Source organism: Leguminivora glycinivorella, unplaced genomic scaffold (genome assembly GCF_023078275.1).
Source record: "Leguminivora glycinivorella isolate SPB_JAAS2020 unplaced genomic scaffold, LegGlyc_1.1 Scaffold6, whole genome shotgun sequence".
Lineage (NCBI taxonomy): Eukaryota > Metazoa > Arthropoda > Insecta > Lepidoptera > Tortricidae > Leguminivora > Leguminivora glycinivorella.
In genome coordinates, this window is record NW_025952831.1 from 920,854 (window position 1) to 937,983 (window position 17,130).

At 35.3% G+C, this 17,130-nt stretch overlaps 1 protein-coding gene across 1 annotated transcript in view; it reads right to left on the minus strand.

Annotated features, from left to right (window-relative positions):
• LOC125242095 (facilitated trehalose transporter Tret1-like) overlaps positions 1 to 17,130 on the minus strand; it is a 93,621-nt gene that overhangs the window by 994 nt on the left and 75,497 nt on the right. Inside the window, exon 7 of the mRNA XM_048150803.1 lies at positions 82 to 276. Within this exon, the coding sequence (XP_048006760.1) occupies positions 82 to 276 (195 nt within the window). The remainder of the gene's footprint in view (positions 1 to 81; positions 277 to 17,130) is intronic.

Consider the following 17,130-nt stretch of genomic DNA (forward strand, 5'->3'; position numbering starts at 1 on the left):
ACTGTGTGCTAGGAACGCGTCTCTTTCATATATTTCATCGCCAGTGTCCAAGGTGTGGTTAAGGAGAGGGTTAAAACTGACCTGAAAGTTGAACATCTCAGTCATAATGACAAACGGCAGCGGCTGCAGGCCGGACGCATCAGCGAAGATGCATACACAAAGCGCCACGATGGGCACCCAGCCCGCCATGTACACTCCGATGCTTTGGAGATAGAACCAGACGCCTAGTAGACACATGCTGAAGCCGGCGAAGAGACTTGTAACGGCTAGCAGTGGCTGAAATAAATAGAATAAATATTTATTCGTGAACACAGTCAAGACAAAATACACATTAATAACAAAACAGTATTTAGTATTCAACCTGAGTTTAGTAAATTTATGTTTGATGTTACGATTATATTTGTCTCTGTTAGCTATTATTTCTCCTGCGCCAACATATATGTCTCTGTTTAACCCAATGGTTGGCTGGTAGAGAATGCCTTTTGGCAATAAGTCCGCCATTTGTACATGTTTCTTTAGTTGTGCAATAAAGTTCAAATAAATAAATAAAACAGAAAGGAATACCTAAAGTGCCACGAAATGGCCTCATCTCAGCGTGTTGCTGGTGACTTCCAGCGCTGATCTTCCGATGAGACCATCAAGTGAGAAAAATTCACGTAAGGTAACAGACAGAAGAAAAACAATATTACATAAAATAACAGTCTGGCTGTCAATATCAATAGTCTGACAAAAGTAAATATTATTTTTTGCTAAAATTTCATTTTTGGCACCAGCTTTTATCGTCGACTGTACCTTTCTTTCAACAGTCATTTACTGCTCTCCGAGACGTTTCTGAATACCCCTTACTCGATTTACGTTTCATAACAGAGTTCCTATGACCACCTTTCTGCTCCATCATCAGATCAGCTCCATGATACCATTTTAACATTGCGTTGTCACGTGATTTACATATGTGCAAAATTTCGGCTCAATCGGAAACCGGGAAGTGGGTGGAATCATTAGAAATCAGCCAGACACGCTGACGTAGATAGCTCTATCAGTTGACCTACAGTACACGTGCAGAAATCAATTGAAGACTCGTGCCAACAAAGGTCAATATACCAAGCTTACATAACGTGACTTATATGCGACTCATTTATTAATGCAAAGTACATTATACGGTAGCTAGGCGCTCATGTATGACATAGGGTGCATTGGGTAATTTCGAAGCACAGAAATACTCGGGTAATTTCGGAAGGGGAATCTTGATATGATGGAAATAATGGTGATTTTTATGTGACTTATAAAAGTAGTAGGGTACCCCCGTTACCAGCCCGGGTCTGGGGCCTGCTCCCAGGACCCCACCACCGCCCATCCATGGTCTTACTAAACCTAAAAAAAAAAGTAATAGCCCCCCATTTAGATTCATTGCGCTGGGTCCCGACGCTCTCAGAAGCCTCCTTCTAGTATTTACAGAATACGTTCTTTACACAATACACCTTGTGCACGACGGTTACAAAAGGATTACCGACCCTTTCTATTGTTCGATCTGGACTCTGCGCTAGACCATTGTTACCCTACCCAGCTACCTGGCAGTGTCATGCACACCTTTTCCTTGTGTGTCATACTGATAGGTATTTTATAATTAATTTTTAGTATAACTTTGTGATCATATGGATTGCGATTCTAACCTAACCTAACCTAATTAAAATACCTAACTTTTCCATTCGTAACCTACCCAAATTTAATTAAAACCTACTCTTAGTTAACCAAAGTAGTCTAGACTTACCTTTATGAAACCTGAGTTTCACCTACTTTTACTTTATTTCTATAAATGTAGGTATTTATGAAATGTATTATAATTACGTTTTAACTTAAGAACTTCTGAGTTACATTTAAGTTTATCCAAATACCTAAACTTAACGATCCTATCTAGCGTATCTTTCTTTTTCTCGAATATTTATGATATCTTATACCTATTTCTATCATACATCTCTTTGTTGTATTACCAAATTTGTACATATGATTAATAAGTCAATTTTATTGATTACGTCTTAAAATAAAAGTTACTTTCCCATCTTATCAAACTTTTTTTACATATATTTCAATGTTTTGTATCTGAATAAACCTCGATAATTTTGTGAAGTTGCATTTTTGCTTAATTGCTTTATTTATTGTACCTTCTTTGAATAATTTACTTACCTATGTCTATTATTATTTTTTATGACTTGTGTATTGTTTAAGAGAATGCATACTTTCAATAAACTTGTTAAGACGTGAGAAACTGAGAACCGGTTAAAACATGTTTAAGGCTAATTCTATGTGAAAAAAAAATGTCTTTTGTGTATTTTTATAGATAATATATATTTATTGTTTCCGTTTATTTGAATAATTCGGGTTTTGGGTAAAGAGATCCTTCGACGAACATGTCAAGGCATGATACTTTGTATTCATATTTAACAAAGAGCATTAACTGGTGTAAACATGTTTTAGACTAACGCACCGGTAATTCTTGTGACTTGAATTTATTATTGTAACAACTTAGGTGCTTTATTATAGATGTTTATTGTATTGTAAAATGACAAAAAGTTTATTGTTTGCGTTCAGGTATAAGATGAACTGGTTGAAACAAGATTTATGGTACGTTCCCCTGCTCTCTACCATATTACGAGTATAAAAGCCAAAGAGAGTCGAGGCTGAATTAGTATTCCTGTAGAGGCAGCCTTCTGTACCAGAGCTCCTTGTATCTAGTGTGGTATATAGAGAAGTGGAGTGTGCGTTCAAAAGTGAAGTGTTTATAGACAGATCTAACAATGGACGTGAGTATGTTTTTCTTTTTAAATTACTGTAACCCATATTGCCTTTTTATAATATTGTTTCGTCTAGTGTTCTTTGTATTTAATTAATAGAATTGTTAATAGTGTTTAAAATATTGTCTTTCATTGTTTCAGTTCTCTGAAAATACTTTCAAGAACTATTACTACCCGGAAAATCAGGGTGATTCAACCGATGAGGAAGGTACAGCTGGTTTCAAAGTTAAGCAAGCCCTCGCAAAGAAACGTCCTGGAAATAATATTGACAGCTTCTTTGAACGACCTAAAAAGCAGTGTAAAACCTTGAAACGGTCTTCGAATGTAAGCAAAGGTTCGCCAGAAGGCGTGGCTAATTTATCATCTGGACAAGATGATGGGGCGTATTCATCTCACTTAATTAAAATAGAGATATATGATATGCAAACAATCAAAAACATCCCAGCCACGGAACACTGGAAGCACGCGGACGTCAGACTGAAGTATTTTGCGTTGGAAGACGACTTGGAATTACAAAATACGCGAAATATTGTATATAATATTACAAAACAATTAGCTTCTAAGGACACATGTGTAAAATATTTTATAGATAATAAGAAACAGTGATAAATATAATTTTTAACGATAGCAGTAGGATAGTGTTAAAGTGTTTCACATTTCTTATCTTTCCTTTTTATGATTTAAGTAAATTTCCTTGTAAGATATTCTTTTGCATTGTTTCACATTAAAAATGACGAAAAGTGTTAAGTCGATCCATTACATTTGTTAATATGTAATAACCCTCTTTGTTTTATAAAATGTATACTCTTTATTGAATTACTGAACGCAGAAACTCAATGTGGGGAGGCGGCCTCGTTTGACAATGGATTCTCTGAACTGTGATGTTTTTGATGCGGAACTTATAAGACTCTGTGAAGTAATCGAACTAGATGAAGAGTTATATGAAGCCGCCCGACTTGTGAGCCAATGTCACGGAGAGACGTAAGTTATTTTCACTTATAATATTCATGTTCCTGCATGTTCAAACCATTTAACGAATACCTGCTTCATGTTGAGTTCCAACTTGTTATGACTGGATCTTGTTTCTACTTGTAACGATTATTTCCATTACCTGCTGAACAATAGGATAGTTTTTTAACGAGACGATACTTGATCTTATTGTTACGTTGATGGTGAGGTGGGAGAGCCCACATATATAAACGGGGTATCTGAGATTGTTATCATTCAGTGTTTTACCACCGTGCTTCAATAATTGTAATACTTATTTGTGACGTTCATTTCCAAAATGGTTTTTACTTACTATCATATTGGTCCCACTTTACCTCGTGACAAGATTGCACAATTAAGTAAAGAATTTATTTTAAAATGTTTCCATAACAGTATAAGGCTCTGGTACACAGAAAATAAGTTACCTTCCACATTAGTGGATGATTTTGATATTAAACCATACTTTACACCATGTAGTGGTCATTATATCAACGATTCCAAGAAGAAAACTGTATCTGAAGATGTAATTGACGGTGTTTTAATGATGCAAGCCTATTGTCAGCAGTGTCGAAAAGATTTGAGTTAGTATAAATGAAGTAACATTTAAATATTTTTAATTATATCTCGCATCAGAGTATTTATAAATGTATATGTTTTCGTTGTTTTAGATCTTCTCAAATAGGAGGTGGATTGAAAAGGTCGGCTACAGTTTTAGAGACAGAAGAAGAAGTATCTGTTAAGAAAAGTCGCCTAGCTGTTGAGCCTACATCATCAACGTCATCTAAACCAACCCCTTCTGTCATTGTAAGTACAAATAATAATGCTGAAATTGAATGTTCTGTATGTAAAAAGTTAGTGTCTAAAAGATATTTTAAAAATCATTTAAACAGTAATCTCCATAAAAATAATGTTATAAGATCTGACTTAGAATGGATTGATGTTCAATTAATTGAGAATGCGTTTAAGAATAGGGTGGCCACTTATAGAATACTACTTAATGAAAAAGTTTACCAACCTTTTACACCTGAAACTATTTTACAAAAGAATAGAGATAAAATCTTTGCATTATTGGATCGTTCCCTTAGTAATCATTTTGCATTGAAAGTTAACTTTATTCTAAATGCCGATTTTACACAAGAGAGCAAACAAATCAATAATACTTTTGATTTCCAATTATGTAACAATATTATTGATACTAGTAGCGACAAGGATGAAATTTTCGAGTCCGTGGTTAAGGATATATTAACAAAATTATCTAACTTTGAAAGAAAAGACAGTGGGTGGGGTTTAGTAAAATTTAACTATCTAGATGTTAATGTTAACAAATTTAATCCGTTGCGCGGTTCTTCTTATATTGAGTTACCACGAGATATTCAAAATAAAAAAGCAGTTATTAATGTAAAAAATAGTGATCAAGAATGTTTTAGATGGGCAGTATTGTCAGGATTATACCCCCCAACAAACCATCGTTCAAACTGTACTAAATCGTATATTGCTCATATAAATAAATTGAATTTTAGAGATTTAACTTTTCCAATAAAATTGGGGGATATTCCAAAATTTGAAAATAATAATAATATGAGTATAAACGTTTTTGGAATTGAATACAATTCTCAAAATAAAAAACATGATATAGTAGGACCATTGCATTTAACAAAGTGTAGAAAAGATATCCATTTGAACTTATTGTATATATCCAAAAATAGTAACGGACATTATTGCTTTATCAAAAACTTATCTAGATTAGTATCTAAGCAATTATCAAATACACAGCATGCTGTTCATATTTGCGATGGATGCTTATCCAACTTCACAACTCACGAAAATTTAATGAAACATCAAAGAAACGATTGTTTCCATGTTTGCACACATTTACCTTCAGAACAAGATAAAAAGAAAAACTGGTTCAATGAAAACGTTCCCACCAATGAAGTTACCTTCGATAATTACGAACGTAAATTAAGGGTGCCTTTTGTTGTTTATGCTGATTTTGAAGCCTTTTTAAACCCAATAGCAACACAGTCAAATAACCCTACAACATCTTCTACTACAAATATTCAAAAACATGAGGTATATAGTTTTGGATATTATATTAAGTGTTCTTATAATGATAAATTGTCTGTGTATAGAACATACAAAGGTAAAGATTGCACCCAGGTATTTATGAAGTACATAGAAAAAGATTTAAAAAGCATTTGTAAGAGGAATACTTTCGGAAAAACTCCATTGCCTTTATCCATTGAAAATAATAAACATATTGCTCAGAGTAGGACATGTTACATTTGTGATAGAAATTTAAATAGTGATTCTATAATTTCCTATAATTTCCATACTGGTCTTTACGAAGGCGTAGCACATACATTTTGTACTGAAAAATACAAAGCACCTCAATTTATACCTGTATTTTTTCATAATTTGAGTAACTATGATAGTCATTTCATAGTACATGGACTTGGTTTGGTGGAAGGGGACAGGGATCGGAACCCGTTCCCAAATACCATTTGATATCGTTCTTAAACCGTTACCTATAAATTTTGTTCAATGGGAACAAAATAATTTCGGTTACGGTTCTTATATCGTTCCCTAAACGAACGGTTCATTATAAATTTTGTTCAGTGGGAACAAAATAATTTCGGTTTCGGTTCTTATTTCGTTCCCTCAAAGAACAGTTCCTTACAGTAACGTTTAAATGAACGAACAGAATTTTAGCGTTCCTAAAACCAATATTATTTCGTTCCGAGCCGCGCGGGAGTAGGTATAGCGACTGTAGCGAGCGCCAGAGCCGAACGTTTTCGCCGACGCACGAGCCGCCTTTCGCTGTCTCTTTTTCACACGAAGTTCATGTATATTTCTGTTTCGGTTAGCCGGCCGGCCGCGGCCGGCAATGAAGGTGAAGGTAGGTTGTTTGTTTTGTTTACTTCATTTACTTGAGTTGCAATTTTCGGCGTATAAACAGCGAACGTGCAGTGATAGTGTATGCTTGATATTGAAACTATTATGATAGGAAGAAACAGCATAGAATATACACCATGTATAAAGGGCGGCAAATTTTAAAATTGTAGGGCTCACCGGCCAATTGTCTTCATAAAACCTGTCTACTTAAAGTTTCACGTTAACGGAATCATTAAAGGATTAAGACGATACAGGAGGCAAGCACGAATTCAGATTTTTAGGTCTTTATCGCCGTCGCGTTGACGGGGGCGGAACCCACAGAGAGGCCCTGTATAGTAAAGTTGTGTGTGCGCGTGGCGCACGCACACAGACGCGTACGCCGGCGGCGCAAGTACTCGCGCTCGAGCCGACCGGCGCCCGCAATCGCTCTCTATAGTCTCTATCTATATTTTTCTAGTTTTGGACTTCTGATTTGCGTATAGTTTTGGACTCCGTGAAGTATACTCGTACTGATTTGAATAGAATGCAAATTTGTCATATTTTAGGTATTCTAAATATTATTCCTTACCTTATACATAATGTAATTATCTTAAAAGGAATCATGATACCGAAATAAAGTTATTCGGTATGTAAAAAACTAAAGCCTTTTCGATGTCAAAAAGAAAGTTTAAAATAATTTTGTGATAAAGTAAATATTTTCTGAAAGGATTGGGTTATACCTAGGGATTGCAATAATATAAAATCCGGATTTTCGGATTATTTTTAGGGCAAAATCCGAACTCCGGATTAAATCCGGATTTTTTTAGTAACTAAAGCCTGACAAGTTTTTATTTGACCCTGGAAGAGTGTCGCTACAAATCGTTTTCATATGGCAATAATGTGCCGACGTCATGTATAATCGGGACAGCGAGTACTGGGTTTCGTTTCGCGTTAATATTTGTAGAAAATTAAAGCATGGTTTTAGAGAATGACAATTTAATAAGCTAGGTTTGAAGACTTGCTACTTCCACACAGCCTAAAATTCATGAAGCTTGTGCCTGTATCGAAGTCGTCGATGTTTATTTTCTTCTTACGTGGGACCTTGTTTTGTACTGGTGGCGATGATGAAACGGCCTCCTTATTTCTTTAAATATTTTTCACGGCAGAGCTAAATACAGACACCATAAATAAGAACAAAAAATATATTAAGCTAAATCGAAACCAACTAATCATTGCATGAGAACATTATTAGGGTGCCCGCCCCCCTACACGTAAAGTGGGGAGAGATTTTTTTTTCATTTCAACCCTGACGTGTGATATACCTATTGTTGGATAGGTATTAAAAATGAATAGGGGTTTACTACTAACATTTTTTGATATTGTTAATTTTTTCGGAAATAATCGCTCGGAAATGTATGGGACATTTCAGAGGTAAACTTTTGTATGGGCTTTGTCAGTCCCGGTATCTATTGTCCTTGATATTAGGCAAGTCAATGTGCACCTCTAACGACTCTTACGCAGTGGCCATTGAGGCCAATCAATTAAAGGTGAGGAAACAGTCTCAGCTGTTGCCATTAGATTTGGTGAAAATAACATTGATCGCGTTGGATATGGTAAGTATGGTTAAGAAACTAAAGCCTGACCAGAAATATAAATAACTATTGTCAGGCAGGAGTGCGCTGTTATTCTGATGTATGGAGTGACAGTTCAGTATAGTATGATGACTATAAAGAAAATAGTTTTAATGAAATTCCGCTACATGGCGCATAGTCATATATTTCTGGTCATGCTTTACATGTGTATAAAATAAAACAAAACTTATGAATCTTATGATATAATCTTTCCAGTAATTGCCTATGGGAAAATAACATTGTAGTTACCACTGGTAACAACTTAGTGGTAACTCTGACTAGTGGAATAACCCTTATTTTATAACGATATTTCACTAACGAATGTACCAAAATATGATTGACTTTTACACTGAAGCTATAATTATGATATAAACCTACGTCGCAAACACTCTTCATTTCCATATCAACGCTCAAAGAAATAACTATGAAGTTCATAACGATTTTACAGTGTCTCATAGTTTCTGCCTTAGCTGCACCTCTAGCAAAAACAGGTTTCTCATACAAAAATATACTACATTTTGGCAGTTCGGAACCAACCAGTACTGTGGACCCAAATGATCTTGACTTGGGGTCGATAGCAAATAGTTTGGACCCTCAAAATATATTGCATCTTGGCAATTTGGGACCACTGACTGTTGGGTTGGACTCTGTGCAACTATTGGAGGCATTGAAGGATATTTTGGACCCTCAGAAGTTATTGGATCTCATCAAAAGTGTGACAGATTATCTGCCAAAGGTGGGGAATAGTGACACGAATATATAAAATGAAGTTTTTTTTGTATTGACAGTTATTTTTTTTTATGTATAAAGTTGTACCACATTTTTTTTTGTTTCATTGCCATATTGGGTCAAATATTTTAACTAGCGCCATCTAGCCGAGCGTTCCCCAAAGGTGTAACGCCATCTAGGCCACCATACCCTTTCGTATATGGTTCTGAGTAGAGATGGGCCGAATATTCTATTTTATTTTCGAGATCTTCTAAACAAGCCCGTAAATTCTCTTCGGGAACTTGTTCTAACTTTTTTCTTATAACGACTGCAACTATATTACGCTTGCATGAACAAGGGCACATCGCGTCCGGTTCCGGTTCACTATAAATGGATTGCATGGGTTGTGCTCTCTCAAGGACTGCATCTTGGTCCTTAAAAACATTTAAAAACATATCACTATTACAAATTCACACAGATTAAGTAACACACATATTTATACAAATTAGTGCAGATTATATTTTATACAGCTTTCTCACACTATAAGCACTTACATCCAACTCAAGGTCATCAGAATCGCTTGGATATGGGGTAGTTTTTTAGGGTTCCGTAGCCAAAATGGCAAAAACGGAACCCTTATAGTTTCGTCATGTCCGTCTGTCCGTCTGTCCGTCTGTCCGTCTGTCCGTCTGTCACAGCCGATTTACTCGGAAACTATAAGTACTACAGTGATGAAATTTGATGGGAATATGTGTTGTATGAACCGCTACAAAATTATGACACTAAATAGTAAAAAAAAGAATTGGGGGTGGGGCCCCCATACATGTAACTGAGGGATGAAAATTTTTTTTTTCGATGTACATACCCGTGTGGGGTATCAATGGAAAGGTCTTTTAAAATGATATAAAGTTTTCTAAAAAACATTTTTCTTAAAGTGAACGGTTTTTGAGATATCAGCTCTCAAAGTCGTAAAAAGTATGTCCCCCCCCCTCTATTTTTATAACTACGGGGTATAAAATTCTAAAAAAAATAGAGGTGATGCATGCTAATTAACTCTTTCAACGATTTTTGGTTTGATCAAAGTATCTCTTATAGTTTTTGAGATAGGTTGATTTAACTGTAATTTTGGTTAAGTTATTGTGCTTACACTGAAAACGATGGCTGAACCTTATAAGATAGATCAAAAAATATACTACACCAGGTGTATAAATTGACATAATAAGTTTATTATATTTGCTGCTACGGAACCCTTTGTGCGCGAGCCCGACTCGCACTTGGCCGGTTTTTTTTGGGTAATATTAATATTTATATGGACGGATTAAGTCGCGTATAATCTTCTTCCTCTAAGAATTACAATGTAAGTATTTTTGCATTCATTTTGATCAGAGCACAACACAACAGTTCAAAAATCAGTCTACCAGAGCTTCTGAGTTCCGTCGCCGACGACGGGTGACCAAGGGTCAGAAAACCCACGCACCCGCGACCGACAGCGTGTGGCACAGCGGCACATACGGCTCACATCCAAACGCCGCCGGGCGCATGTGACGGGCCAGAGAAACCAGGGCCCGTGCCGCAGAGGACGCGCTGAGGGGGGGGGGCGGTGCCTACAGCAGTTGTAGTTGTATGCATACCTAGCTCACGCACACAGACGCGTCCGCTGGCGCTGCCAGGGGCGGCTCACTCCGCTATCCTATCGCCGCGCTACAAGTATAATATCCTGGCGGCCGCGAGCTGTGGCCGCGAGTTCGCGGCCTACTCAGGGGTGGCGCACATTCTCACGGAATGCACGTTCGCATTTTCTATTGTTACTTTACGTCGCGAGGTTTTTTAAGCGATGTCCGCGGGTGGAATGGCTAATAATACTTAATTAAATAGACATATTGAATAAAATAAATACCAAAAGATATTCTTATACAGATCTACTACTGATTAAGTCCCACGGAAAAGTTCAATAAGGCTTGTGATGTTGGAACCTTGAACAAAAATATATAAATACAGCGTATATACCTAGAAAGTACTCAAGACTTGAATATAATAATATAACATTTAATGTGAGTATTAATTCGTTTGGATCCATTGGTAACCCTATCACCGGACGCCGCGCACGTGCGGCTCGTTTCTTTGTAAGAATGTTGTAGGTATTTAAAAAGGCGGCATTTCGGAAACATCAAAGCAGTGGGCCTTCTTTACTTGTGCTATTATATATTCTGTGGCGCCGCGCCGGTGTCCACGTGCGCTCTCTGCAGTGTGCGCTGCCGCTGCCACGAAACGTTTACCTACTCCGTGTAATACCACAGAATATATAATAGTACAAGTACAGAAGGCCCACTGCTTTGATGTTCACGACATGCCGCCTTTTTAAATGCCTACAAAATTCTTACAAAGAAACGAGCCGCACGTGCGCGGCGTCCGGCGATAGGGTTGCCTATGGATTAAAACGAATTAATACTCAGATAGTTATACTATTATATTCAAGTCTTGGGTAATTTCTAGGTATATCTATAGTATTTATATATTTTTGTTTAAGTTCCAACATCACAAGCCTTATTGAACCTTTCCGGGGTACTTACTAATAGTAGATCTGTGTAAAAATGTCCTATGGTATTTATTTTATTCATGATATCTATTTAACTAAGCATTATTAGCCATTCCACAAGCGGACATCGCATAAAAACCTTAAAAAAAACTCGCGACGGAAAGTAACAATAGAACGTGCGAACGTGCGTTCCGTGAGAACGCGCGCCACCCCTGATTAGGCCGCGAACTCGCGGCCGCAAGCATGTACTTGCAGCGCGGCGATAGAATCGCGGAGTGAGCCGCCCCTGGTAATACTGATAAAAGAAAGTATTGACGTGAATTCACACGTTTCGGAAATGACTGTAGGTATTTTAAATATTTTAGCACAATATGTTTTTTGCCTCTTATTGCCTATTATACAATATATACATACCTACTATGGCAACTCTATCACAGCGCAGAATATGCAGAAGCTACATGGTGGTCTGCGACAGAAACTCAATAGACATTTTTAGAGTTTTTAAAATAAGTACCTAAGTAGGTACGTGAAGTAACATGGTAAATTAAAAAAATATCATTAGATACTTATTGCGAAGGTGTAAACAATTTCCTTCGTTTTGCCACATATGAATAATTACCTATCTATATTAAATTCATTAATCCGTATACATTACATTTTTACAGTACGGTAATACTCACCCCGTTATTCATAAACGTACACTAAGTTATCAAGCAGATAAAGTTCGGTTGTCCCTTTCCGACGTATTGGTGTGATAGAAAGGGACAAACGAACTTTATCCGCTGGATAACTTTAGTGTACGTTTATGAATAAAGGTGTTAAAATTTATAGCTACGAAATTTTACATAAAACACCTACTTTAAAATAAAATAAAAAATGTTGAATTTGGTTAACATTATAAAAGACCTCACGCAAGCTGTGCTAATTAGTTTGCGAATTCGTCGAGAGGTGGCGCTAATCACAATTATGCTCATTAGAGAACCTATACTTCTAGCCTAGCCCAGTCTTTAGACTTATGTGAGTAACGTAAAAGTACCTAATAGTTTTGTAGGTACGGAACCCTCGGTGGGCGAGTCCGACTCGCACTTGGCCGGTTTTTTCTCTATATATATTTTTTTGAAGGCTAGATCTTCATCATCTATGTCAAAGCTTTTATCTGCAATAAAAATATCTTATTTATTTTGCATAATGTACTTACATTTCTAGAAAATTATTACAATAAGTTACAAGCTTTTGAGAATTGGGCCCTTGGTGTATCTACATGGAATACACAACTGTAGTTGGCGAGTGTATTAGTGTCTACACTGTCTACAGACGACCAAACCGACCAAGGTCCAACAAGTACGGGATTGTAAGAGCGGGAGAGCTACGTCAACCGGGGTGGCTTTAGGAAAATTTGGGGTTACTTTGATGGTATTTGAACGGCTTTAAAATTAACATCATTCATTATTTACTGAAACTGTTCATGTAATTAGTAGATAGATAATAGATCAATAAATATTCTTGTAAATCTACCATAGAAAATCGCGAATTTACTTACAGTATGACTTTAAAACTAAATTTTCAAAGTCACCCCTGCGTTTTAAAGCCACCCCGGTTGACCGTATAAGGCTTTCTCATTTTTTTACAAATAACTGCGTCCCTAATTGACATATGTCGGTACGGTCGCCTGTAAGTACCTACTTTAGGAGTGACACCGAATAGGGCTTGTATTGTAATCCGGATATATCCGCTGATTTTGAAATTCGGATAATTTGCACGTTAAAATCCGGATAAAACTAATAATTCGAATATTGTGAATGACAGAAATACCATTGCAATTTTTAAGAAGCTCATTTGGAAAACAAATTTTAAAGTAAAATTAACACATTTACGATATTAAAGCGATTTATATCAAAAATTACTCCTTGAGTGGCACTACTACCTTATTTAATAATAGTCATACTAGTTATGAAAAGAAAGCTGCACTTTTGGATGGAAGCAAGTCGCTTTGCATGGTGATAGTAGACATCATAGTAAACGATTTTTTCCGAGGATATCGAAATTTCATCCCTTAAGAAGCCGAGCGTAGCGAGGTGTTTTATGAAAATGAAAAAAATTCTATCTTTTTATTGTATCGTCCGATTTTGACAAAACGTATCTCAAATGAAAGGTATTAATTTGTGTAATTAAAAAAAAAATACAAAGAAAAAAATTTAAAATAAAAGTAAGAAAAAAATAAAAAAAGTAAATTTCCGTCTCGCACTGAATAACTTCAAAGAATGACAGACAAAATGTACAATGTCGATATACAAGTTTTTTTTTTAATCGAAGACAGATAAATTTTTAGTTGAAAACTGAAGACCGCATCGAAATCAGATCAGCATTTTTTAAGATACAAGTTGCCAAAGTTGGGAAAGATCGCTTTATATGGCCACTTTGAAATTCCTTTGCCAGAAAGTCAGAAATAATATGTTTTTCGGACACAGAAAAATACATAGTAACAGTACACATCAAAATAAAATTAAAAATTCCGAGGATATTATAATTTCATCCCTTAGAATGACGAGCGTAGCGAGGTCGGTTACGAAAACCGAAAAAAAAATCTCATTTTTTTGTACGTCGTCCGATTTTGACAAAACATGTTTCATTTGAAAGGTATTACTTTATGTAACTTAAAAAAAAATATTGAAAAAAATTGGAAAAAAATGTAAGATTTAAAACCTTAATTAACCTTAATTAAACCTTAAAAAAAAAACCTTAATTTTCGTATCACACTGAATAACCGCAAAAAACGGTAGACACGGTGTATAATTTCGATATATGATTTTTTTAAATTAAAGACAAATAAATGTATGATTATAAACTAAAAACCGAATCGAAATCGAATCAGTAGTTTTTAAGATGCAATTTGTCAAAGTTGGCTTAGTTTGTTTATATGGTCGCTTATAAATTCCTTAGCCAGAAACATTATATTTTTCTCACAGTTAAAAGTATGCATAGGTAATAGACATCATAATAAACAATTTTTTACGAGGATATAAAAAATTCATCCCTTGGAAAGCCGAGCGTAGCGATGTCTGTTACGAAAAACAAAAAAAAAGCAGTTTTTTTTATTGGATCGTCTTTGTAAGGGTTTCTAAGGAATGAAATTTTTATATCCTTGTAAAAAAATGTTTATAATGATGTCTATTACCTATGCATACTTTTAACTGTAAGAAAAATATAATGTTTCTGACTTTCTGGCTAAGGAATTTATATTATAACTATTATAAGCGACCATATAAACAAACTAAGCCAACTTTGACAACTTGCATCTTAAAAACTACTGATTCGATTTCGATTCAGTTTTTAGTTTATAATCATGCATTTATTTGTTTTTAATTTAAAAAAATCATATATCGAAATTATACACCGTGTCTACCGTTTTTTGCGGTTATTCAGTGTGATACGAAAATTAAGGTTTTTTTTTTAAATCTTACATTTTTTTCCAATTTTTTTCAATATTTTTTTTAAGTTACATAAAGTAATACCTTTCAAATGAAACATGTTTTGTCAAAATCGGACGACGTACAAAAAAATGAGATTTTTTTTCGGTTTTCGTAACCGACCTCGCTACGCTCGTCGTTCTAAGGGATGAAATTATAATATCCTCGGAATTTTTAATTTTAGTTTGATGTGTACTGTTACTATGTATTTTTCTGTGTCAGAAAAACATGTTATTTCTGACTTTCTGGCAAAGGAATTTCAAAGTGGCCATATAAAGCGATCTTTCCCAACTTTGGCAACTTGTATCTTAAAAATGCTGATCTGATTTCGATGCGGTCTTCAGTTTTCAACTAAAAATTTATCTGTCTTCGATTAAAAAAAACTTGTATATCGACATTGTACATTTTGTCTGTCATTCTTTGAAGTTATTCAGTGCGAGACGGAAATTTACTTTTTTTATTTTTTTCTTACTTTTCTTTTAATTTTTTTTTCTTTGTATTTTTTTTTAATTACACAAATTAATACCTTTCATTTGAGATACGTTTTGTCAAAATCGGACGATACAATAAAAAGATAGAATTTTTTTCATTTTCATAAAACACCTCGCTACGCTCGGCTTCCTAAGAGATGAAATTTCGATATCCTCGGAAAAAATCGTTTACTATAATGTCTACTATCACCATGCAAAGCGGCTTGCTTCCATCCAAAAGTGCAGCTTTTGGCCAAAAATTCTCCATAACAAGTATCACATCTTACATAGATCAACCTAGCCCCAAACTAAGCAAAGCTTGTACTATGGGTGCTAGGCGACGATACGAATACATACTTATATAGATAAATACATACTTATATACACAGAAAACATCCAAGACTCAGGAACAAATATCTATGCTCATCACACAAATAAATGCCCTTACCGGGATTCGAATCCGCCGGGACCGCGGCTTAGCAGGCAGGGTTTTTTTCATGAATATTTGTGGATAATCTCATGTAAATGTATATCAATTTAACTCAATCAATCAAGTGACACTGAGTACCGTATCAATAGCTGCACTTTCATTATTGTTAGCATCCGAATACATTATAAATAAATAAATAAATTGCAAACAGAACTAAAACTGTTCAAATTTTCTGACAAAAAGAAGTCTTCTATGTATCCCGCGGCGGAAGACCTGTTTAGTATTGAACTGCAGAACAAGATGAAGTAGTTAAGCAGATACGCTTTTACATTTTATCCTTTCAAAATAGGTTGCAAGTGTTGCAACACCAAAACTTTTTCGCTGTATACGTAACGTAAGGCCCTCTGGCTAAGAACGTCTACCCGAGAGTCCCAAGTGTAACTGGAATGGAGTCACGAAGTCATCAAAGATAAGAGGTGAAAATTATTAGAGAGAAAGATCATTCAGCCTTGTTATTTAACAAAGCTAAATGGTGTTTGTAATATGTCATAGTTCTTTTTGCATTTGAATAAATCGGCAATGAAAACCTCGTAAATGCAATCTGATATTTAAACAAGGAGTAGGTAGGTAATACCTTTTTTAGGTAATATTCGATCTAAACGATCACAACATGACGTTTTGCCTCATATGGCAATCAGATTATGTCTCTAGCATTAAAATTCATTAATATCAAATATTAGTCAAAATTACATAAAAATAAAATCATATATCTTATGGGCAACTGAAGTCATTTCATAAAAACCGGCCAAGAGCGTGTCGGGCCACGCTCAGTGTAGGGTTCCGTAGTTTTCCGTATTTTTCTCAAAAACTACTGAACCTATCAAGTTCAAAACAATTTTCCTAGAAAGTCTTTATAAAGTTCTACTTTTGTGATTTTTTTCATATTTTTTAAATATATGGTTCAAAAGTTAGAGGGGGGGGGGGGGGGGGGGGGGGACGCACTTTTTTTTCCTTTAAGAGCGATTATTTCCGAAAATATTAATATTATCAAAAAACGATCTAAGTAAACCCTTATTCATTTTTAAATACCTATCCAACGATGTATCACACGTTGGGGTTGGAATGAAAAAAAAATCTGCCCCCACTTTACATGTAGGGGTGGTACCCTAATAAAACATTTTTTTCCATTTTTTATTTTTGCACTTTGTTGGCGTGATTGATATACATATTGCTACCAAATT